Raw genomic sequence first — 26,266 nt, 5'->3', positions numbered from 1 at the left:
TATTCTAGAAGCCTAGAGGGGCAGTATTTCAATACAAGTAGGAAAATTAGAGTACCCCTAAACATTTGTTTTAGAAAGAAAAGCACTGGCTTTAGCTATCTGTGGCCTTTTAGAAGTGGGCAGGATGTTGTTAAAGTATTTCCACCTGCTTTGTTCTTAGTGTATCTAAGTTGGTTGGTTGGTTGGTTGTAAGTTGCTTTGTGTTGCCTTGGGAAAGATAAAATAAGGCTGTTGGTGCATAGCTGTCAACTTTCAGATTTGAAAATAAGGGATCAGCAGCCTCACCTGTCCGGGGACAGTCTACGGGATATCTAACAATCCGGGATAGCAGCAGGAAACGGCGCTGGAATAAGGGAATTTCCCGCAAAAAAAAGGGAAAGTTGACAGCTATGTGTTGGTGGCATCCATCTGTCTACAGAGACAATGGAATGTGCCTTTGGGGGTGAAGTCAAACAGCAGGAGAATCACAGCACCAGCTGTGGCTGCAGAGACCAGTAAACTGCTACTGCTACTTCCTGCACTGTTTTTGCTGCCTTAGCAGCACTGATGCGACCCCCTTGGGACACAAGTGTGGGCATTGTGTATGGAGGTCCTGGGCTGTCCCAGACTTTGGCACCAGCTTGGCTGCAGGAGTTGTCAGAAGGAGGCATACAAGGCGCCGTCCAACCTAATTTAATAAATAACAATGTTAAGGGCCCTGGGGCCCTCACGGTTTCCCAAGGGTGCCAAGTTGCTAATGCCAGGCCTGAGCTGGATTTCTACAGGGTACATGGAGAGTTGAATTGAACCCTTCCCTGCCTTGCTGCCCCAATGCTCTGTACCTGAAGCAGTTGTCTCACCAGCCCAACCACACTTCCAATATCAGGGCCAGATTGAGAGAAATAATAATAATTAATAATAATAATAATAATAATAATAATAATAGTAATAATAATAATATATTATTTATACCCTGCCCATCTGGCCAGGTTTCCCCAGCCACTCTGGGTGGCTTCCAACAAAGTATTAAAATACAGTAGTCTGTTAAACATTAAAAGCTTCCCTAAAGAGGGCTGCCTTTAGATGTCTCCTAAAAGTCTGGTAGTTGTTCTTCTCTTTGACATCTGGTGGGAGGGCTTCCCACAGGACGGGTGCCACCAATGAGAAGGCCCTCTTCCTGGTTGTCTGTAACTTGGCTTCTCACAGTTAGGGAACCGCCAGAAGGCCCTTGGCACTGGACCGCAGAACGATGGAGGTGTGGAGACGCTCCTTCAGGTATACTGGACCTGGGAGAAAAGGGGATGTGGTCACAGAAGGTGAGGTTTAGGAGTGGGGCGATTCATCTTCTGTTACATAAATTATTCCCTCTGCTGTGTTATGCTCCTGCAACCCTGCAGCAAGGAAGTGGTCCTTAGCGTTGATGCTAACATGCTACCATTTGTTGTTGTTTAGTCGTTTAGTCGTGTCTGCCTCTTTGTGACCCCATGGACCAGAGCACGCCAGGCCCTCCTGTCTTCCACTGCCTCCCGCAGTTTGGCCAAACTCATGCTGGTAGCTTCGAAGACACTATCCAACCATCTCGTCCTCTGTCGTCCCCTTCTCCTTGTGTCCTCCATCTTTCCCAACATCAGGGTCTTTTCCAGGGAGTCTTCTCTTCTCATGAGGTGGCCAAAGTCTTGGAGCCTCAGCTTCAGGATCTGTCCTTCCAGTGAGCACTCAGGGCTGATTTCCTTCAGAATGGAGAGGTTGGATCTTCTTGCACATGCTACCATAGACCTGAACAATTTAAAAATAAATAGATAAATAAATAAATAACGTTAGTGATAAAATATTTTGCATGAATAAAATCGATTCCAAAATAAGTCCCTGCGTGATTAGAGTCCTTTCTACCAGTGGCGTAGCGTGGGGGGGGGTGCAGGGGGGCCGGCCGCACCGGCCGCAACATCTGGGGGTTAGGGTTAGGGGGCGCAAATCCACGGGTTAGGGGGCACAAATTACTTGCCTTGCCCCGGGTGCTGACAACCCACGCTACGCCACTGCTTTCTACGGCTGTGTGTGTGGCGGAATAAAGAGTGCCCGTTGCTCTGGCGCAGGGCGGGCAGTTTCGCTTGCAGGCAGAAAAGTCCCGCTTCATCCCCTCCAGGGAAAAGGGCCCGGGAATGTTCTCCGCCTGAAATCCCGGGAAGCCGCTGCGGCTCTTGCTCTGGGCCGGCCCGATCCCGAGCCAGACGGAGCAGTCCGGTGGCCGAAGCTCTGCCTGGACAGTTAGCAGCGCGCCCGGCGCTTCCCACAGACTCGGGCGGCGCAGTCCGGCTCTTGCGCGCCCTCCGATGCCGCCTGCGCGTCGCAGCAGCAGCAGCAGCGGGAGGGACGACAACATCGCGTGCGAAGCAGCCGCTCTGATCGCAGGGAGGCTCCGCTCGCCCTCACGCTCCCGCGCGCCGGCCCCGCCAGGCGCGGCTCCAGCGGGGGAAGCGGCGGCGAAAGCTCCGGCTCCAGGCGCGCGGAGGCGAGACGGGCATCGCCGGGGCTGCCAAGTGCGGTGAGTCTCGAAGCAGCTCGGGGGGGGGGGGGGCTCGGGATTTTGCAAAGGGGGCGAGGAATGCCCTGCGCAATATTCCCAAGGGTGCAAGAGGCCGGGTCTCCCTTCACTTGCTGGCTTTGCAACAGCTTTCTGTTGGCTACTAAAAAAAAACCCCCGCAGATTTGCTAACCAGGAGCGGTTTGGTTTTTTGGGAAGCCTACTTTCTTGGACAGGTGTCTCTGGACGATAGAAAGCAAACGCGGGCTTTTGCAGCTTAGCAAGCAGGATTGGGCTCAATGGGCGCTTCGCCCTCCACCCCTTGCTGTTTGCTGAGAAGAGCGCCTGTGTCCCTGTTGCAGAATGGACAACTTTTCCCAAGAGTTATTTATGCGCACTTATTACCTGGCAGCAAGTTCCTCCGATCTTAGTAGGACTGGTGAACCTTTATTTGGGTAGAGTGGCTGGTGCAGCGACTTTCCCCACCACAATTCTGCTGTAGTGATGGCAGACGGATAGAAGTGGCGGAGGACTCCTTTCTGCGCAGTTCTCCGAGGTGCAGGATCCGTCCTGGTCTCTTATCCGGCAACCCGATCTGCTGCTAGCAGGATTTGAGTTGCAGTAGAGTTCACCCTTCAAAACCCTTTGCCTCCCCCAACAAACTAAAAATATTAGTTAACTGGAATTTCAAATTATAAAATAGGACTTATTTCCCGGTCTTATTTTAAATTGGCTCGTTTCTGGGTAAACATGGATAGTGCGAGACACAGTAGTAATATTTGTTTCGAAACATTGATATTGGTAAAGTTTATTCTTATTTGGAACCGGCTTTTAATGCTAGTTTGGGAACATGTAGGGTAAGAGAGACTCTGAGAATATACAAAGTGCCTTTCGTTCCCCACTGACACATCTGAGCTTCAGAACAAGGGGTCTAAACCGCAAAACATCTCTCATTTTAGAAATTAATAGTTGGCAGCTATGATTCTTTGCTTATGCGTCACATTGCCTTTTTTCCTGCAACTTTTACTCTCCTCATTGTGTGCTCTCTCTTTCGCTCTACTCTAGTGAGTATGTAAAAACCCTTACAGGGTCATGGCCCGAAAAGATTGAGAGAAGAGAAAATGTCTTTATAGGATGCTCCCTGCTATTTGCACAACTTTATAAAATATGGTGCAATATCCTGAGCAGGCGACTTTCAAGAGAGGGGTGCAAGCTAGTAAAAGGTTGTTAGTGCAAATAAATTCTGATTCTAAGTTCCTTCCGCTTCAAAATAAGACTAAACTGGTTATGTGGAACTCAGGATGCTAGCCAGGTAAATGTTATCTGTATTTACTCAGAAGTAAATTCCACAGTATCTGAGCCAGGGGCGAAACCACCCCGGTCACAGACCCAGTTTGGCACCCCCCATGCACACAGGCTGGGAGCCTCAATGGCCCCCTCTGGAACCTTCTCACAGGGCAAAAAGCCTGGATACACCCCCCCCCACGCGGCCATAGCCATGCCTTTGCCTGAGCACAGAGATGCAGTTATATTTACATAACCCAGTTAAGTTTTGCTTGTTTATTTGTTTGTTTACACCAGGGGTCAGCAAACTTTTTCAGCAGGGGGCCAGTCCACTGTCCCTCTGACCTTGTGGGGAGCCGGGCTATATTTTGAAGGGAAAAAATGAACAAATTCCTATGCCCCACAAATAACCCAGAGATGCATTTTAAATAAAAGCACACATTCTACTCATGGAAAACCATGCTGATTCCTGGACCGCCCGCAGGCCGGATTGAGAAGGCGATTGGGCCGGATACAGCCCCCGGGCGTTAGGTTGCCTACCTATGGTTTACACTGTCCCCATCCATTGCCAGCTCTTGGCCAATAGAGGTGCTGCTGGTCTCCTCCCACCCTTGTTCCCAGTGTAGAAAATTACCCCCACCCCGTTCCTGATGTAGATCTCCTCCTTTCCGGACGGGGAGGGAGGCATTTGGTAGTTTGCCTCAGGTACCAAAATGTCTTGGGCTGGTCCTGGTTATCAAAGCATGAAACGCCCATAGTGGATATAGGCCATTCTCCCATGGAGGCCCCAGGAGCCTTTGGTGGCAGCTTGGAATCTAGAGCGCCCCAGATTGCGTCCCTTTGGGTGGGGGGGGTTACCCACTCCAGAACAGTCTACCTACTTCCTGGACCCAGGGCTACAGCACACAAATGCTCTCCATCCTTCATTTAGAACCACACATAGGAGTTCCTCAAGTTTGCTGACTTCCACTGGTCTGGAACGGATTCCTTAAATACTTTACTAATAAATTAATTTAGAATAATTTTAGTTATAATTCCATATGAGTGCTTTGATTAACAGACAGAATTAAATTAAATCCAAGTACACTTAACTGTGAGTCAGGCTCTTAGACGATTGACCAACCTTTTAAACTGCTAGCTAAGTGAACTTATATACTTCAATTGGCTAATTTTAAGCTAACTTTGAAGCTGTGTAAGATTTCTCTTGAGTAAATATTGTAAGCCTTTTGAAAATTGCCTTAAACATCTCTTCTAATGAGATGGACACAACTAAGTTTGCAGCAGTGCCATTCACACTCATCCTACAGAAAATTCCAATTGAAATATGATTAAAATGAAGTCACCAATTAACATTGTCGGTGAAAGTAGTCCATCATCTTTTACTGTGGTTTCCAAACTTCCAGTCTTCAGGGATTCCTAATCATATTGACTTTGTGCCGGAACCCCTCTGCATTGTAAAAATTCTGAGGTGTGATGTAAAGAGTCACTTTTTTCTAGATGACCTTCTTTGATAGTTCTGGTCTGTTTCTGGGGAGGTTAGACAATGCTGCTTCTACTGAGTGTTAACCCACACTTTCTAGTGCACTGCCCTGATGGTGTCCTTGTCACAAAATACCTGATCTTTGGGGGAAGTAGGTCTTTTGCGCGATGAACCTTATTTGTGGATCCTAAAGTTGTCAGGACACAGGTGGTGCTGTGGTCTAAACCACAGAGCCTAGGGCTTGCAGATCAGAAGGGCGGTGGTTCGAATCCTGGCGGCGGGGTGAGCTCCCATTGCTCGGTCCCTGCTCCTGCCAACCTAGCAGTTCGAAAGCACAAAAAAGTGCGAGTAGATAAATAGGTACTGCTCCGACGGGAAGGTAAACGGCGTTTCCGTGCTGTAGCAGGAAATCCGCCCCCCCCCCCATCATTCAGTTTGTACAAACTTCACACACACTCACACACTACATACGCTGCGCTTCTGTTATAAATTCATAGAAAATCAACCATACATTGGATTTGCACTGTTCCACTTTTATTTTACTCCATGGAGAAAGGACTACAAAATGGGGAAGGTTTGATACAGGGCAGCCATAATCCCTTGAGCATACCAGCACATACACAGGAGCCCTGCCCAGTTGCTATGCTATGAAGGTAAAACAGTGTTTCCATGCGCTGCAGAAGCGGCTTAGTCATGCTGGCCACATGACCCGGAAGCTGTACGCCGGCTTCCTTGGCCAATAAAGCGAGATGAGCGCGCAACCCCAGAGTCATCCGTGACAGGACCTAATGGTCAGGGGTCCCTTTACCTTTTAAAGTTGACAGTATGTGATTGAATCCCACCCAAAAAGGAATGGCAGTCCAGGCATTCCGTTTGTGTGTGATGCAAAGACAGGTTTTCTGGGCCTGCTTGTGAGTGCACCTTAGACAGGAAATACAGAAAGCTTATAGTGGATTAGAGCTTTGGTCCATCTTGCTCAGGACTGTCTACCCTTAGTGGCAATGGCTCCCCAGGGCTTCAGGCAGGAGTCATTCCCTGTGCTTCCTGGAGATGCCGGGAACCTAACCTGGGACCTTCTGCCCCCAAAGCAAGTGTTCTCCCACTGAGCCAGGCCCTTCCCCTGGAAAGAGCATCTCCCACATTCCTCTGGGGCTGCGCCTTAAGAGAGGAAGTTCAGCCGTGGCAGGCAAACTGTTTTTCAGACAAGTTACTGATACGGCATTTTTGCTGGGCAGAAGGCTTCTTCATTTTACTGTCCAATGCTTCTTAAAGTGATGTCATTGTGTGATTATGTTTATTCGGTGGCTTTCGGCACCAGGATTGCAGTTGCATAAATCTTGCAGAGAAAAGAGGAAATACTTGCACTTAAAAATGAGAATAGGGATTAATTTCCGAGTTACATTTTTGTGCACGCTGTTCCATATTTATATGTATTTGGATGTGTGAGTGCATTTCTTATCCCAAGTGCCGCACCTGCTTTCTAGCATGTTTCTGGACAAACAAAAACACACACACTCAAAAATGAAATACTGTATTGGGATGGCTGCTCAAAAAATATATGCTTACAAAAATATAACGTGTTTAAAATATAACTTAAGTTTTGTGCTTGATCGAGTGTGCACAATATAAAAAATGCTAAAATACAAAAACAATATAATTTTAAATTGTGATGCCATCTCATTCCTCCTCACCCAACACTTCTTGATGGTGTGGCATAGTTAGGCTGTTTTCACACCCATTATGCTTAAAGAAGCTTTCACATTTCCTGAATCTATAATTTCTTGGGGCCGTAGTGGATAGCTTGATGACGACAGTGACCCAGTGTGCAGCTGCTGAAATACTACATGGCAATTCACGCCTTGTCATTGTCAAGGATGACAGATTAAGGTAATTTGCCCTGGGAAATTTTCAGTTTACATCAGAAAATTTTCTGGTGTCTTGGACAATGATCTAATTTAGCATGTTTATTTTACTTGTTTTTAGCCGACAAAGCTAAACACTTCAAAACTTGCCTAATACTTACCGTATTTTTCGCTCTATAACACGCACCCGACCATAACACGCACGTAGTTTTTAGAGGAGGAAAATCCGTAGGCATGCCACCCGTAGGCATTTCCTCCATAACACGCACAGACATTTCCCCTTACTTTCTAGGAGGAAAAAAGTGAGTGTTATGGTGCAAAAAATACAGTATTTGTGATTGGCATCCGTTCATCATTCCTAATGAAATGAAGTTTTCTATGGAAAAATGAAGCACTGGAAAATTTCCCGCATGGCTGGAACCTATTTTCTCACACTAAATTTCTTGACTATTAAGATCTTCCTCCGAGGTGCTGCCTCAGTGCTGCCCCCACCCTCAGTTATCTCCCTGGGGTAGGCTCATCTGCTATTGAACATGGATTATTTTTGGTGTTAAATTATCTTATTTCACCCAGGCCACCTAAAACAGCTGCTTGGAGTTTCCTTACAAGATTACGAACCTTGATTACGGTATATTAGATTTTGAGATCCTGGAGTTCCAAGAGGCTGATGAGTTAAGGAATTTGCCCTCCAGCTCATGGAGGGCTGGGGTGTGTGTGTCAAAGAAGATGATGGGCTGGAGTGAGAATCTTCCTTCACGGGATTTTCACTCCATGTAAAAACAGGGTGCCTAAATAGGACTTGTATCTCTATATGCTCCTATTTCTTGCTTTTATTTGATTTAGAATGCTTTTAGTGTTGCTTTTTAAAAACAGTAGGGGGGGGCCTCTGCTCCCAACCCCACCCCTTGGAACAGCTTCATTTTTATAGTTTCCAGAGTTTCTGGATTTCCTCCTTGTCCCTCAAGGCTACCCATACTTACCAGGAAATGATTCCCACTAAATTCAACAGGGCTTGTTTCTGATTATATGTTAAAAGAACGTGAAGTGGGGGTGCCTAGCATGATGTGTTATTATCAAGAGACTCTTAATCTCACGGGTTCAAGTCCCATGTTGGGCAAAAGATTCCTGCAGTGCAGCGGGTTGGACTAGATGACCCTTGTGCTCCCTTCCAGCTCTACATTTCTATGACTGGTACTTCCCAGAGAGAATAACAGAAGCTGAAGGTCAAGTGTTGAACAGACATTTAAGGAGTTTGATTTGGCATAAAGAAATAAACTGGGAAGACATAATGGACCATAGAAGTCTGATATAAATTAAAAAAACAAGTTAAGCCCAGGATTGACCTCGACTTGCTATATCCATCCCATGCTTTCAGCCTCTGTAATTTCCACTAGGATTTTACATACACAGTCTCAAAAAAACCCCACAACCGGCGCTGTTTTAATATCTTTGGATGTTCTGGATTTAGTGGAATAAATCCTATTTCCACTGGTATCAGCCCAGAAGTCCTTAATTACAATCGTCAGGTAGCAGCCCAGCAGCAGCCCCTCACAGCTTCGCTGTTGCCGAACCCCCGGGCGGAGGAAGGGGTTGCGGTGGGGACGGATTTCCCTGGGTGTCTTCGCTGAAGGGGGTGACTCCCAAGCCTACCCCAAGGCGTTGGGGGAAGGGGGAGATGGACCGCTTTGCCAGCGGCATTTCCCCCTCCCCCCTTCATTTTGACAGAGTGTGTTCTCCTTCATGGGGAGCCCGTATTGCAGTGGGGTCTAACAGGACACCCCTCTTGGTTACTGGGTGGGACCGTTTGGATGGCCATGACTGTGCCTGGGCCAATATGGGTTGTTTGGGAGATTTTGATGTTACCATTTACATAGTGGGTTGGCCCAAAGGTTATATATTCTTGGCACACAGCTTTTTTCAGTCTCTTTTGCTGTGTGCATCGGATCGCCCACCCACCCTCCCTAATTTTGGGCTGTTGCGTTTGACCTTGCTATGCCTGTCATGGGGTCGTCTGCTTTTGGGGCAGGGGCCTGGCAGGAATTTTCTCCATTTGGCAGATTGGCTGGTGCCATTTGCTTTTTGCCTACTGCGTAGCAAATCGTCACAACTTGTAAGGTTACGGTTAGGTATTGGTTAAAATTTGGTTGGTGGAGGGGATGTGGTTGGCAGTGCCTGCCCCTCCAATGCTGCTGCTGCAAGGGAATTCCATTAAAGAATCCAGGGGTTTGCCATACATTTGTCCGAATCCCTGGCATGGGGCTTGGGCCGCGCAAGCCCCTGGGAGCATGTGGGGAGGGGTGACGGTATGGTGCCCAGCCCCATTCTCTCCCCAATATTGTTTTCCCTTACTGGCTTTCGCTGGAATACGGGAGTCAGTTCTGTCCCCGTGCGGGGTCAGATAGTCGCAACCAATGCCTAAGCAACCACTCACATTATGTATTTTAATAAAGTTGTGGCCAAAATTATGCCAAAAACCTTAAACAAAAATGCTGTGTGAATTGTGATTTATTTAGGGGGTGGCTTGGGGATCTCGACACGCAACTGGGGGAGGCTTGGGAGCTCGTGCACCCGAGCGGCTATCCCGCAACTGGGAGGGCACCCTCCGTGTCCTGCGCACCCGCCCTGGGCAGCATGGGCATATGTTCCGCCGCTGGCCAAACCAGGAAGCCCTTGCAGCAGCATCCGTCCAGTGATGCTGTAGCTCAGTGGCTCTGAAGTCCCAGTCTCAGAACAAAGAGAGCTTCTTCCACATTCTGGGCAGGGATGCAGCTTACCTTGGAGGCAGCGGAGGATGGTTGTACAGTGGTGCCTCGCAAGACGAAAAGAATCCGCTCTGTGATTCTCTTCGTCTAGCGGTTTTTTCGTCTTGCGAAGCAAGCCCATTGAAGGATTAGCGGATTAGCGCTATTAGCGGCTTTTAGCGGCTTATCTGCTGATCGGATCAGCTGATAAGCGGCTTAGCGGCTTAGAAAAAGGGGGGGAGGAAAAAAAACCAGCAGGAACTCGCAAGACATTGTCGTCTTGCGAAGCAAGCCCATAGGAAATTCGTTTTGCGAAGCACCTCCAAAACGGAAAACTCTTTCGTCTAGCGAGTTTTCCATCTTGCGAGGCATTCATCTTGCGGGACACCACTGTACATCCACAGGAGGAGGAGGTGCTGCAGTTGTTATTGTTTATTGGATTTATATACCGCCCCATACCCCGGGGTCTCAGGGCAGTTCACAGAATAAAATCAAGATATAAAACCACAATACATTGGACACTCGGATTGGGAATGTGATCTGTGCAGGAAGCAAGTTCGCAACCCACAGCGCAGCGTGTGCCCACAAGCGGGTTGCGATTCGGCACTTTTGCACATGCGCAAAGCGCAATTTAGCGCTTCTGCGCATGCGCGACTGCCGAAACCGAGAAGTAACCCGTTCCGGTACTTTGGGGTTTCAGCGCGTCCGTAACCCAGAAAAACGCAACCTGAAGCTTCTGTAACCCGAGGTATGACTGTATAGTCATACCTCGGGATAAATATGCTTCAGGATAAGTATTTTCGGGTTGCGCTCCATGGAGACCCGGAAGTAACGGAGCGCATTACTTCCGGGTTTTGCCGTTTGTGAATGACATCACGTGCATGCGTGGTAGTGGCGAAACATGACCCGTGCAGACGCGCAGGTGCGTCTTATGTTCCATTCAGGATGCAAACGGGGCTCCGGAATGGATCCTGTTTGCATCCCAAGGTACCACTGTACACCTAATAAAAATGAAAACAACAACCCAATAGCACCCCAAAAAACAAAAACACGTTTTAAAATGTGATTGACCCAATCTGACCCAATTTTTCTCCCAACAGCTTCCTGCTCTCTGGGTGTCTCCTTTTTAAAGCCATTTTAACATACCAAACGTGTGGTCTCTTTCTGTGCTAGGAGAAGAGAGGAACTTTGGAAATAACACACAGAAATATAGGCTGTTAGACCTTTAATAGAATTTTCTCAGATTTTGAATGATACTGAGCGCAAAACCTTATGCTTTTTAAAAAATCTACAGTGGTACCCCGCAAGACGAACGCCTCGCAAGACGGAAAACCCGCTAGACGAAAGGGTTTTCCGTTTTGGAGGCGCTTCGCAAAACGAATTTCCCTATGGGCTTGCTTCACAAGACGACAGCCCATAGGGAAATCTCAGGGACAGCGGGGAAGCGCAGCGCGTCTTCCCCACTGTCCTCAGACCTCCTCCCGCCGCCGGCTTCGGAACGAAGCTCCGATGCCGGGCGGCGGAGGGGGAAAGCCTCCCGCCGCCGCGCGGCATCGGGAGGAAGCCCCGGTGCCGGGCGGCGGAGGGGGAAAGCCTCCCGCCGCCGCGCGGCATCGGGAGGAAGCCCCGGTGCCGGGCGGCGGAGGGGGAAAGCCTCCCGCCGCCGCGCGGCATCGGGAGGAAGCCCCGGTGCCGGGCGGCGGAGGGGGAAAGCCTCCCGCCGCCGCGCGGCATCGGGACGAAGCCCCGGTGCCGGGCGGCGGAGGGGGAAAGCCTCCCGCCGCCGCGCGGCATCGGGAGGAAGCCCCGGTGCCGGGCGGCGGAGGGGGAAAGCCTCCCGCCGCCGCGCGGCATCGGGACGAAGCCCCGGTGCCGGGCGGCGGAGGGGGAAAGCCTCCCGCCGCCGCGCGGCATCGGGACGAAGCCCCGGTGCCGGGCGGCGGAGGGGGAACGTCTCCCCCCGCCGCGCGGCATCGGGACGAAGCCCCGGTGCCGGGCGGCGGAGGGGGAAAGCCTCCCGCCGCCGCGCGGCATCGGGACGAAGCCCCGGTGCCGGGCGGCGGAGGGGGAAAGCCTCCCGCCGCCGCGCGGCATCGGGACGAAGCCCCGGTGCCGGGCGGCGGAGGGGGAAAGCCTCCCGCCGCCGCGCGGCATCGGGACGAAGCCCCGGTGCCGGGCGGCGGAGGGGGAAAGCCTCCCGCCGCCGCGCGGCATCGGGACGAAGCCCCGGTGCCGGGCGGCGGAGGGGGAAAGCCTCCCGCCGCCGCGCGGCATCGGGACGAAGCCCCGGTGCCGGGCGGCGGAGGGGGAAAGCCTTCTCCCGCCGCCCGGCATCGGATGGCTTTCCTGAAGACTTGGGGTGGGAGGAGGGTTTTCCTTCCCACCGCCAACATTCAGAATGCTCTTCTGAATGTTGGCGGTGGGGAGGAAAAACCCTCCTCCCACGCAAGCCCCGGGAACAGAGGGAAAGCGCTGCGCCCCTTCCCCTCTGTTCCCGTACCTGTCCTGAAGGCTTGCGGTGCGGAGAAAAGCCCTTCTCCGCACCGCCAGCCTGGCAAGCGGTTTCCCTAGGAACGCATTAGTTGATTTTCAATGCATTCCTATGGGAAACCGTGCTTCGCAAGACGAAAAACCCGCAAGAAGAAAAAACTTGCGGAACGAATTAATTTCGTCTTGCGAGGCACCACTGTATTCTATACAGGATCAATTATTTTTTATATATATGAATGTTATGTGCAGTATTAATTAGGAAATCAGCTAACACCAGTTAGCAACTTAATTAGCAATTTTCTTCTTTATAATTGCATATCTTAGGAAGAGCATTGCTTTAACTGAATGTAAAAGGATATGTTTTCATCTTCCATCCTAGGACAATGATTCCTCCAGGAGAATGCCTGTATGCTGGGAGGAAAAGACGGAAACCCATCCAGAAACAGTTAAGTATTTATCCCATCCAGTCTGTTTATTCTATTTTATTCTTCTCACAATAAGCCTTTGACATAAGACTTACCTTTATTGTTTTTGGGGGACAGGAGGCGGGCACATGTGTGGAGGACTCCCTGGTCCTGAATGGGGTCAATTCTGTGTCCAGGGCAGCTGTTTACCAGCTCCATCTGGTACGCAGGCTGAGACCCTATCTGACCGCAGACTGTCTCTCCAGAGTGGTGCATGCTCTAGTTATCTCTCGCTTGGACTATTGCAATCACTCTACATGGGGCTACCTTTGAAGGTGATCCGGAAACTACAACTAATCCAGAATGTGGCAGCTAGTTTGGTGACTGGGAGTGGCTGCCGAGACCACATAAGACTTAACACCGGACTTGAAAGACATTGGCTCCCAGTACTTTTCCAAGCACAATTAAAAATGTTGGTGCTGACCTTTAAAGCCCTAAACGGCCTCAGTTCAGTATACCTGAAGGAGCATCTCCACCCCCATCGTTTTGCCCGGACACAGGTCCAGCACTGAGGGCAGAGGGCCTTCTCGGTAGTGACACCTGCCCTGTGAAATACCCTCCCACCAGATGCCAAAGAGGAAAAAAACTACCAGACTTTTAAAAGACATCTGAAGCCAGCCCTGTTTAGGGAAGCTTATAATGTTTGACGGACTATTGTACTTTAATATTTTGTTGGAAGCCACCCAGAGTGGCTGGGGAAACCCAGCCAGATGGGCGGTGTATAAATAAATTATTATTATTATTATTATTATTATTATTATTATTATTATTATTATTAATATATTTTATTTAACCCATTTATATTGCTACCTGTCTCCAACAAGCTGATGGTGCCAGCCAGCTCTCTTTCTTCTCTGTTGTCTCTCATAAGAACCCAGCGAGTTCTGTCGAGAAACAACAAAGGGCCCAAATATTTAGACATATTTGTGGCCTAAATATGTCCCTCTTCCATAGAATCAAAGAATTGTAGAGAGTTGGAAGGGTTCACAAGGATTCTAGTAGAAGCCCCTGCAATGCAAGAATCTTTCGCCCAACGTTGGGCTCGAACCCATGACTCTGAGATTAAGAGATTAATACTCTCCTGACTGAGCTACCCTGATCTGAACTGGGACAGTGTTGTCCCAGCCTGATGGAGGATGTATATTTTCAAAGTGGCAGGGCAGCAGAAACCTAAGCCACGCTCTGTGCTCTCCTTGTGTATGTTATCATTACACTTAAGCAGATTTAACTGAAATTCCTTCAACTCTATGAACAGAAGTTCTCTGAGGGGTGGACAAAATTCTGTGCGCCTCACCAAGATCCTTTGGGCAGTGTCATTACAGAGCCAAACTACACAGGATGTCACCAATTGAGTTCCTTTTAATCTATTTGTTGTTGTGGTTGTGGTTTTTCTTTATTTGTAGGCGTGGGGGAGCAATATTCATTGGGAATGTAGAGTGTGGGGAAGGGAGTTTAACCCAGTTTAACCCAGCCAGTCCACCGTCCCTCAGACCATGTGGTGGACCGGACTATATTTTGAAAAAAAATATGAACAAATTCCTATGCCCCACAAATAACCCAGAGATGCACTTTAAATAAAAGCACACATTCTACTCATGTAAAAACACACTGATTCCCGGACCGTCTGCGGGCCAGATTGAGAAGGCGATTGGGCCACATCCAGCCCCTGGGCCTTATGTTGCCTACCCCTGGTTTGACCTATCCCCACACTGCAACTGCAAGGCGCAAACACACCCTGCATGTGCTGCAGTGAGGCTTAGAAGAAAGATCTCATTGGCATCAGTATTGCTACAGCGCAGGGAAGTGGCATCCATTTTCATGGATATCATGAAATTATTATTATATTATTTATTTATTTACGGCTATTAGCCCATAAAATATGTACAAACATAAAAGCACAGAGGCATAAAAACCGATATATTCGACACCAGAAGGTGAACACCACGATGCAAGGGTGGGTCATTGAGCAGAGCCAAATAACAGCTTGGGGCCCGGAGAGCTCCAAGGGACGGATCCCAGAAAAAGGAAAACTGAAAACGAGATCCGACATGCACACTCATCATAACTGTCCGATTAGTTTTGATGTTGTTGTTGTTGTTTTAGTGGTTTTTGTGTGTGAGATAACCGCGTTCAGGAATCTCGCCACCTGCAGAGTTACAGAAGGATCTGTATCCTGCAAAAGTAGTGCGGCGTGTGACTCAACAGGCCTGCCAACCAAGCGCAGTAAAGCAGGACCCAGGAATTTAGTCCTGGCTATGCTATGTAGGGGGCAGTTGAACATTATATGTGGGAGAGAATCAACAGTTTTCCCGTCACACACGCATAGCGGAGACACCAAACCCTTGGAAAATCTGTGGCTCAGCAGGTTCGATGGAAGGACATTGAACCTTGCACGAATAAATGCAAGTCGGTGTGGTACAGATGAAAGAGATGACATGTATGATGGAAGGCCAAGTGGTGGGGTTATTCCGTGATACCTGGGGGAGCAGACACCCCCACCCCCGGCGAGGTTGTGTTGATTTTCAATGTCTGCTAATCTTTGCTCAATAAGTCTTTTGGCTGAGCGTAAGTTCATCTTTAAGGAGTCCGCTGGGGAAATTCCGATGCTCAGAAGTTTGGCATGGATTTTTCCTACCCACGGATTGACAAAGTCGTCCCGGATATCATGAAAGTCTCAGCCTCTGCTCATGGCCTGTGTTTCCAGTGACCGTTGTTCTGTCCATGCACCTGTAATTAAATAAATAAGCACCCGTGTGGTGCAGTGGTTACAGTGCTGGGACTACAGCTTGGGAGACCAGGGTTCGAATCCCCACTGGACCACGACGCTCGCTGGGTGACCTTGAGTCAGTGACTGCCTCTTAGCCTAGCCTACCTCACAGAGCTGTTGTGGAAATAAAATGAGCAGCGGGAGAAGCATCTAAGCCAGGGGTCAGCAACCTGCGGCCCACAAGCCGCCCCTGAACCAAGCCACCCACTCGCTGCGCTAAACCAACACAGCACGGAGCGGGGCCTTGCTTCCGCGGAGCTGAAAATCCAGCCCATGGAGCGATCTCCACTGGAGTGAACCAGCCCAGGCGAGGTAAACCTTGCAAACCCCTGATCTAAGCCACCTTGAGCTCCATGGAGAGAAGTGTGGGATATAAATGCAATAAATAAAATCGTAAAATAAAATAAAATGAAAAACCACTGCTTGACTGCAGACAACATAGGCTGTGTCCACACTCCCATTTGCTTTGCACTCACTGTGTTTCCAATGCTGAGTTTTCCATTTGTGTTCATATGGCTTACTCAAAATGCATATGTATTCTGTACTTTGTTACAAAATACTACCATCTGATGTGTTGTTTCACCAACCAACTTCACACCAATTAGAGTTCTTAAGCAGTTCCTAAGTTGTTTCTAGCTACAGTGTGAAAGGACGCGGGTGGTGCTGTGGGTTAAACCACAGAGCCTAGGACTTGCCGATCAGAAGGTCGGTGGTTTGAATCCCTGCAACAGGGTGAGCTCCCGTTGCTCGGTCCCTGCTCCTGCCAACCTAGCACTTCGAAAGCACAAAAAAGTGCAAGTAGATAAATAGGTACTGCTCCGAGGGGAAGGTAAACGGCGTTTCCGTGCTGTAGCAGGAAACCCGCCCCCCCCCCTATAATTCAGTTTGTACAAACTTCACACACACTCACACACTACATACGCTGCGCTTCTGTTATAAATTAATAGAAAATCAACCATACATCGGATTTGCACTGTTCCACTTTTATTTTACTCCATGAAGGAAGGACTACAAAATGGGGAAGGTTTGATACAGGGCAGCCATAATCCCTTGAGCATACCAGCACATACACAGGAGCCCTGCCCAGTTGCTATGCCATCCCTGATGATCCCAGACAGAAGACCATCAAGATCACAAAGAACTTGCATATGGGAGTGGATTCAGCACAGACTGGAACAAAGGACAATGATCAGATCTTCCCTCTGCAAACTCCCCTCTGTCACCTGGAAAGTACTCATGGGGAGGGGGAAAGGGGGAACCAGCCAGGTGACAGGACACTCAGGTTACCACCACAACTCCTCCCTCAACCCCTCCTTTCTGTGATGTATGCATGATGCTTCTGGGGGTGGGCTTGACCTAGAGGATGGGAATTTCAAAAGTCTTTATAAGTCCTTGCACACCATTTTTCTGTGTCCTTTCTCTCTCCTGCAAGTGAGGGGAACACCCTGTTGCAACAGTTCAGTAAAGGCCAAGCCTACAAGCTGCTGTTTTGCTCCAAGTTATCCTGGTTGGTGTCTTTGTTTTTGTCCAAGGGAGTCCTTGGATTTTTCCGTTAACAGTGTGCTGCTCTGGTTTGCCAGAAGCGGCTTAGTCATGCTGGCCACATGACCCAGAAGCTGTACGCCAGCTCCCTCGGCCAATAAAGCGAGATGAGCGCCGCAACCCCAGAGTCGGCCACGACTGGATCTAATGGTCAGGGGTCCCTTTACCTTTACCTTACAGTGTGAAAACCATTGCGTAGGCTGGGGAAAGACATTCCCTGCTCCATCAAACAGTAATTAATTGAAATTGTGCTGATGTGAGGAAATGCCCCACGAAGAGAACAGCTTCAGTCTGCTTTAAGGCAATAGAGCGAACAATTTCTCTTAGTGTCCTGTGTATTAAAGGTACACTCCAGACTTTAAATTGGTGTAAGAGCGTAGTCTAGGTTTTCTCCATACTTTTCTTCTTGTTCCTTTAACACAAGTATTTCTCTATCATTATCTTTAAAATGTATAAGGATTTTGAGGCTAACTCAATTTTTAAAGAATTCAGTCTATGCTTCAGCCACTAACAAAGCTTTTGCAGCTTGGGTCTGAATTTTGCAAATACATATCTTTTATTAACCCAAGGCGTACTTTACTGTAAGATTCTTTTAGGTGTCAGAGTGTAGTTAAGAATAGAATAGTGGTTGTCTAAACTCATAAAGTTATTATGTTCTACATCATTTATCTCAGCGCTGTTGAGAAGATCTGGTTCCCTCATACTGTACAGCAACACTCAATCCAAGTTACTGGACTATTTTCAGACTTCATGAAATGAAGTACTAACCAAGAATTATTGCAAAGTGTTAATTCTATCATGCAACAGCAAGCTATCACTCTACTTTGGGACACATTTTAAAAAGAAAAGCCTGACTAGCTTTTCAGATAGGGATGTTTTTAATGTTTGATGTTTTATTCTGTTTTAATATTCTGTTGGGAGCCTCCCAGAGTGGCTTGGGAAACCCAGCCAGATGGGTGGGGTATAAATAATAAACTATTATTATTATTATTATTACTTTTAATTGAATAACTTTCTAAAGAAATGCCTGAAGTAACTGATACTGTAGTTTGATGTCTTGTTTATTCTGTTATATTTTACTCCAAGAAGACCCATTTATCCTAAACAGAACCCAATAAAGCAGACATGCATATTCAAAATATCTTTCTTAAATGTGATCCCATTGAGATCCCAAGATGAAATTTTGAGGGTAGTCCTTAGAAATATTAAATAATCAATACAAAATTTGGACATTTTTAATCATTTTTTTAAATCACTTTTTAAAATTCTAAATTGTGTAACTTTAAAATTTAAAGTAAGCACATCATGTGACCTATCATATTAAAGCCCATGAAGTTCTGAAGAGATCAGTATATTTAGTTTTGAAATTCTGGGCTGAGTTTTTATGGCTGTTGTGTAATCTGGCAAGGCCAAAATTGTCTCTCTCTTTTTGGAAATTTCAAACCCTCATAACTCAAAAACAGGATGAGATAAAAAAAATTAGATTTAAACTTAGTTTTGATCATTCAACAAGCGTACAAAATATTAAGAAAATTCAAATACACAAGGTAAAAAAAAGGATCACTTTATATATGAGAGGCACAAATACAAGATGGGTGACACCTGGCGTGAGAGCAGTACATGTGAAAAGGATCTAGGAGTCTTGGTTGACCACAAACTTGACATGAGCCAACAGTGTGACGCGGCAGCTAAAAAAGCCAATGCAATTCTGGGCTGCATCAATAGGAGTATAGCATCTAGATCAAGGGAAGTAATAGTGCCACTGTATTCTGCTCTGGTCAGACCTCACCTGGAGTACTGTGTCCAGTTCTGGGCACCACAGTTCAAGAAGGACACTGACAAACTGGAACGTGTCCAGAGGAGGGCAACCAAAATAGTCAAAGGCCTGGAAACGATGCCTTATGAGGAACGGCTAAGGGAGCTGGGCATGTTTAGCCTGGAGAAGAGGAGGTTAAGGGGTGATATGATAGCCATGTTCAAATATATAAAAGGATGTCACATAGAGGAGGGAGAAAGGTTGTCTTCTGCTGCTCCAGAGAAGCGGACACGGAGCAATGGATCCAAACTACAAGAAAGAAGATTCCACCTAAACATTAGGAAGAACTTCCTGACAGTAAGAGCTGTTTGACAGTGGAATTTGCTGCCAAGGAGTGTGGTGGAGTCTCCTACTTTGGAGGTCTTTAAGCAGAGGCTTGACAACCATATGTCAGGAGTGCTCTGATGGTGTTTCCTGCTTGGCAGGGGGTTGGACTTGATGGCCCTTGTGGTCTCTTCCAACTCTATGATTCTATGATTCTATGATTCTATGATATGGAATATCTCTGTTGGAAGCTACAGAAACTGGGGACTGGGAGCAGTGAAGGGGTTTGTGAAAGGATTTGGTGACACAAGAAGTGGGAGATGATGGTACACATAAAGGTAGCAGGGAGAATTTTTGCCAGTTAAGCATCAGTTTAACACCGCTTTCAAAATTGGTGATTTTTCTGTGGAAATGTTTGGGTCGAGAGAACTGGCACTCCAGGCTTAAGACGGTGGGTTTTTCATAGCACATTTTCTCCCCGAACAGGAGGCCCGTGCATGGGAATGGGAAGTCTAATCCTTCAAAGAGACACAGAGATCGCTTGAATGCTGAGTTAGATCACCTGGCCAGTCTTCTGCCTTTCCCACCGGACATAATAGCTAAACTGGACAAACTCTCCGTCTTGCGTCTCAGCGTCAGTTACCTTAGAGTCAAAAGCTTCTTTCAAGGTAAGGCTTCAAGTCGTAATAATCTTTTCTTGGTATCTGAGGGAACATTGCAACAAGTTCTCAGAGACCATGTCTACCCAGACCTCTACCAGGAAGAGTGGACCTTGTATCTATGGAATCGCCTCTCCTGGTCTGCCCCGCAGAGGACCTTAAGGTCCATGAATAGTTAGGTCCCGGGCCATAAGAAAGTCAGACTATCCTCCACCAGGGCCTTCTCAGTGATGGCTCCGACCTGGTGGAATGCTCTGTCCCAGGAGACCAGGGCTCTTCAGTATTTAACCTCTTTCCGCAGGGCCTGTAAGACAGAGCTATTCCGCCTAGCCTTTAATTTGAATTCAGCCTGATCTTTTATTTCCCTTCTCTTCCCTCCCCCTCCCCTTTTATGAAGATCACCCGCTCTGAGACCCCACAGCTAATTCTCCCCTGGTCTCCTCGCTGGCCCAAGTAGGACCAATTCAGCCAGCTAGTCCTAGTGATTATCTAATTGATTTTTGATTTTTATTGTTATTCATGTTTTTATACCGTATTTTATGCTGCTTTTATAATTAAGTGTTTTAAGGTGTTTTAAATTTGTTGTTAGCCACCCTGAGCCTGGTTTCTGAACCGGGGAGGGCAGGGTATAAACAAAAATGTATGGTGATGATGATGTAGTATGCTTGTTGACATTTTTGGAGCATTTGCTGTGACACCCCCAGAAATGGGATGCCCAGGCCTTACAGGCTTTGCTTCTTGTGACCTCTGGCTTTGCCTACCCTTCGCTCAGCCGGATGTTCGCTGCCTTGCCCTCTGCCCTTTCCATCATCCTACCAGCTATCCTGGGCTGTAGCTTCCAGTGTCATGGAGGAATTATTTGTATAGAGTGTGTTTAATACCACTGAATTCATACTTCTGATTAGATGTGCATAGCATTGCATTGTGCAAGGCTAGCTGCATCTGAACAATTAAATCTTGGTTAAATAAGTAGGTAATGAGCCACGATATGCGTGACTACAGGCACTCACATGCTGCAAAACAAGGCCGGGAGCTGCAGTTAACTTCCTGCCGCATCGGAATTGGGGAACAACGATGAATAGCTTTCAAACAAGCCCAAAGTATGAAACCATGGTTTAAAGTTTGCCTCTCAATCTTAGCTTGCTTAGAAGACATTAACCACAGTTTCTGGTTCAGACATAACAGGAAGTTATGGTTACTGAGGTTTCCTGGCTTGCTTTGCCACTTGCACGAAAGGAAGAGCAAAGTGGCTGCATGATTGCAGGTCATGCATATTTCATATTATTATGCCGAGATTTGATAATCTGTGGCTGCTGAATAACAACGTGCAAAACTGAAACTGGGCAGATTTTTTATAAAAGCCGTGCAGTGTGGACAGAGGGATCATCGTGCCCTGTACTAAAAGGTTCCTGTAAAGATCACGCTGCTGTAAAATGAATGTGAAGTGCTTTGAATACTTGGAAGTGCTATATATGTTTGTGTCCTCTTATTAAAGTTTGTAAGTGAGAGCACTTGATAATGTGAGCAACAACCTGCGGTATGGAGCGTGTGTGTGTGTCTGTTTGAAGAAGCACAGTACACACAGAGGTTTGTTTGGTTTTTATATTAATATTCACATTTCTAAGTTGCTTTTTGAGAACTTTTAGACAAAAGTGCCTTACAACCTGTTACAAAATTATATCGGAAAATAAGATAAGCATAATTCAAATTTTAAAAACCTCACAGTTAACTAATACAGTTGCTTAAAAAACAAATTTAAAAACCGCATTGCAAACAAAACAAGCAGTGGCATGTACACATGCACACATCCTGATAGCTGTCCTCAGGGCCGGCCCACCCATGAGGAAAGGGGAGGCAACCTCCTCAGGCAGCAGAAGCCAGAATAGCTGCAGCGTGTTCCTTGGAGGTTGGATCTGCCGCCTCCTCGGCTGCTCCCATCCACTGCCACCACTTGGCAAATAGGAGCCACAACTGGTCTCTCCTACCCTTGTTCCCAATGTAGAGCTTTATTCCTCCTTCATTTCTGATGCAGATGTTCACTCCCACCTTCTTCCCTGACAGCAGGGCACCATTTTGAGGCTTGCCTCAGGTGCCAAATTGTCTTGGGCTGGCCCTGGGTACCCTAGACCAAAGGCTTTGTAGAGTTAGACAGTTCTTGTCAGATAGTAATGAATCAACAGCCATGGAGTTAGTTCAGCCTTTCTTAAACCTGGGTCCCCAGATGTTGTTAGACCACAACCCCTATAATCTTTGACCACTGGTCCTGGTAGCTAGGGATGATGGGAGTTGTAGTCCAACAAAGTTAACATGACCAGAGTAAGGAGAAATGGCAGGGGATGGGATAGTTGGGGGAGAAGCATAAGGTGAAATTTATTGGGAAGGTCCTGGACAATTATGTGATTGATGGTAATCAGACTGAACGTCTGATTATCAAAGCGCTCTGAGATAAAGACCTCAAATGCTTTGATCAAAGCCGTTTTCTGCTGTCTGCGCCTGGGAGCTTAGTCAGGGGCTAAAACAAGGTGGTGAGCTGAGGAACCAACATCTCACCCAAACACTACGTAAGAACCCGTTGTGAGTATAAGGTCCTCACTCTCTTTTTCTTAAACATTTTTGGGGAAGGAAAAATACAACTTAGAGATATTTCTTTGTCTGCATCCAGTGTGGCAAATGTACCTTTGGATCTTCCAGTGACTGTTGGTATTGTTCAATAGTTGATGGCTGAACAACTAAAAATGACTGGATTAATGTTTGATGAAAGGGGGAAAGAAAATGAATCAGAGAGAGATGAAATAGAAAATGGAACTGGAGATTACTTAGAGGCTTCAGACAAAATTGATGAAAACGTGACAGGACTGGACGATGAAACAGCAAAATTGGAGAAAGCAGATGGTGAAATGGAAATGCCTTTCATACAGAGGCGTGGAGGAGAAGGGGAAGATAAAACCATAAATGGTCATCTGGATATGGCATTAATACTATCGATGATGTTGAGAGTGAGAAAAATCTTTGGAAAAACTTCCGTCCTGGCCTTTCTTCAGTTCTAGCAGAGAGAAAGTATTCTGCATACGATTTGGAGCAAATTCATAGAATGATGCTACTAATATGTATGGAAAAAGGATGGAAGAAACGTAAGTGGATAGTTCTAGAGGAGGAGATCGGAATACTATGTTAAACAGTACAGGGAATGGAAGCATGAAAGGAAATGGAATTTGAATATATGGAACTGGGCATAAACTAAAGGATATATAACAAGAAAAGAATTGTGGAATATTATTCCAATATGTGATCACTGTAGAGAGATTTTAACATAGAAATGGACAAAAGAATTTACTAGTACTCAGTATGGAGGAATTGTGGTGGGAATTAATGGAGTTAAAGTTGATATTAAACAAAAAGCACAGTTGACCAATAATAATAATTATAACAACAACAACAACGGCAATTTGGGAATCCCTCTTGGACTTGAGTGGGAATGAATTCGAGACACATTTACGTAAAAGAAATATTGTTTAACAGAAAGTGGAGAAGATGGATATTACCATGGACTGAATGTTAGAAATACCCCCCACTTTTTTACGTAACTTGCAGATGGAAAATCAGAGGTCCTTTTATATTTCTTTATTGTTTCTTTTTCTTCTTTACTCTCTCTCTATCTTCGTATTCCTGCTTCTCTTTCTCCTTTTCTCTTTTTCTTTCTTTTTTGTTGTCATCTCTCTTCTTTGTTTTCTTCTTTTTTCTTTGGCGTCTTCTGCTTGGGCCTTTATTAAGGTCCAGAGATTGTATACTCATGGAGGTGGTAGGTGGTTGATGTCCTCAACATTGGACAAGCATAGGCAAGGGTGCCAACAGGATTTTCTAAATCCAATAAACTGTACAACTCCCCGTTCCACCTGCAATCTATTAGCAAGAGCTGGTGATAGCACATACAGAGGCAGACTATAGTTCTCCATAAGCAACGATCTTGCAATTAAAAAATAAGCCAACGATTTTGTTTCAGAACAAACAGAACTTTACTGTCTTGAATGTTGGAATGAGCTACGTTTTGGCGCACTGTATAATTTAAATCAAATGTTCATTGATGTGCATGATGAGGCATCTTGCAGATTTAGAAACAATTCAGAATATTTTGTTAACAAAGTGTCTGGTGTTTCACCATCTGAAAATATTTTCAATAGAAGTTGAAGTATGCCAATGTTGACTTATGTGTAGAAACCTTACACGTCAGGCTTACGTAATTACAACAATATGTGCAATGTTGCCATGCACAAAATTATCTCCTGCTGCCTACAAAATAGTAAACAATTAGAGGATGCTCCATTGAATCATTACAAACTGCATCCAATATCAATATTCCTTAACCATCCAAGATCATTCACCTTTCCAACCAATAGTACTGGCTATCTCATCCTCAGTCCTTTGCTAATGCAATTTAATTTTTAAAGGTTCGTGTCCTGGCAGGTGTATTTCCAGAATTCTTGTTAAGGTGCATGTATATATCTATTAATTAAAACCAGGACTGATCTGAGACAGCAACTGTTTTGGGATAAACAGATAATAATGCACAGAAGTGGGGATGAACAGCAGTGCCTCCCTGTTACCTTCTTCTCTACCTAGCGGCCAATTCATCTCTTTATGTTTATATGGTTATATGCCGTTTTCACCAAAAGTCTTCAAAATTAACATGCATATAAAATCAAAACTTGGCAGGAAAAACCAAAACCGCAGAAGCGAAGCAGCAAACCTGAATATATTTTTTTAAAAAACCTACTCCAAACAAAACCATTTTCGCTGAACTTCAGAATGTCTGTAAAATGAGGTCCTGATGGGTGTCCTGGGGGAAGAGGATTGCAATTCCTAGGTGTCACCATTGAGAAAACCCTGTTTCACTTCAGCACTGGCTGAACCTCTTGGCAGCTTCTGAACATTGCACAGAACTTCCATTGCTGATCTCAACAGGTGAGCAGATTCATGTGGAAGAAGGTGTTCCTCAAATACCTTGGTCCCAAACTGGTACCAAACTGTGCACTTGGCCAAGGGCAGACTCCTCTCACTGCTGCTTGGAAGGAAGTCTTAGCTAGCCCTAGTCTTTTCCTCTGAGGTCTCCACATGAAGAGAAAAGATTGGTTGCAGAATGGAAGCAAGGAGGGTTTTTGGTTAAAGTTTTCTCCTTGGGACGGGTGGCGCTGTGGTCTAAACCACTGAGCCTCTTGGCTCAGTGGTTCGAATCCCCACGATGGGGTGAGCTCCTCTTGCTCGGTCCCAGCTCCTGCCAACCTAGCAGTTCAAAAGCAGTGCAAGTAGATAAATAGATACTGCTCTGGTGGGAAGGTAAACGGCGTTTTCGTGCGCTGCTCTGGTTTCGGTGTTCCGCTGTGCTAGAAGCAGCTTAGTTATGCTGGCCACATGACCTGGGAAAACTGTCTGGACAATACGCAACTGGACTTAACTGTCAGGGGTCCCTTTACTTTTACCTTCTCTTTACTAGATACTAGGGCTTAAAACATTAGATTGTTGATTAATCACCTGATTAAATTAGTGGGACGAGCTAAAGGTTTGTGATAATTTTTTAATCGTTTTTTGCTTTTTGTGTGTTTGGTAAATTCCATGAAAATGTCATGTTACAGACACAATTTTAATTTTCATATACCGTAAGCCTGCAACTCATGCACATTTAACTTGTGAGCATTTAGCTTTACACATGGGGCAAAAAATTAAAATAATTGAAAGGGGGTGGAGATGGAGGGGGGTTCCAGGAAAGATAATGTTGGCTTTTAAGCGTGATCCCTGGAATGTAACCCCATGTGTGTTGCAGGCCTACTATATACTTAAGGTGTTCTATATCATTTTAAAGATAATTTTCCAGAGTTTCATGATCTGGCAACAGGTTTTCAGAATGGCAATTTACACATGAGCAAAACATGAAGCATGCCCTGCACGTTGCCTCAGAATTTCTTTAATTTTTTTGGTAAAGTTCAGTTGAAGACCTCTTCAAGAAAATGAGAGAATAGATTAATGAGCCCTTATTGTATTGATAGTTTTGCTTCCTTGTTTGGTGTACAGAGAAGAAATGTTATGTTAGGGACAAAATCAAGACAATGAAACTTAAGCTGGTTGAATGTGATATAGTAGTTGCAAAAACATAACTTCCCCCCTCAACAAATGAAAAGAAAAACCAATATGCTTTAACTTTATTCTCTTCTTCGAGGTTATTGGCATTAAGTATACATGTTGAGACTTCCGGGGTGGCGCCATCGGCAATGGCGGACTCCCTCTGAACCGGAGGGACCAGCTCCGCATGAAACGGGTCCTTTCCGCTGTGGCGAAGCGGGGACCCTTTCAGAAATCACAGGCGGATGAAGCCTGTGACCTTGGGACTCGGCGGGCACCCTTAGCG

At 46.4% G+C, this 26,266-nt stretch overlaps 1 protein-coding gene across 1 annotated transcript in view; it reads left to right on the top strand.

Moving 5' to 3' along the window:
* Nucleotides 1-2,333: 2,333 nt before the first annotated feature.
* Nucleotides 2,334-26,266, top strand: part of AHRR (aryl hydrocarbon receptor repressor) — a 63,725-nt gene continuing 39,792 nt past the window's right edge. Inside the window, exons 1-3 of the mRNA XM_083473201.1 lie at nt 2,334-2,521; nt 12,737-12,802; nt 19,697-19,878. Coding sequence (XP_083329327.1) covers nt 12,741-12,802; nt 19,697-19,878 — 244 coding nt within the window. The 5' untranslated portion in view covers nt 2,334-2,521; nt 12,737-12,740. The remainder of the gene's footprint in view (nt 2,522-12,736; nt 12,803-19,696; nt 19,879-26,266) is intronic.

Source organism: Podarcis liolepis (genome assembly GCF_965112155.1).
Source record: "Podarcis liolepis genome assembly, chromosome: 13".
Taxonomy (NCBI): domain Eukaryota; kingdom Metazoa; phylum Chordata; class Lepidosauria; order Squamata; family Lacertidae; genus Podarcis; species Podarcis liolepis.
This window is presented reverse-complemented; position numbering and strand designations above follow the sequence as displayed.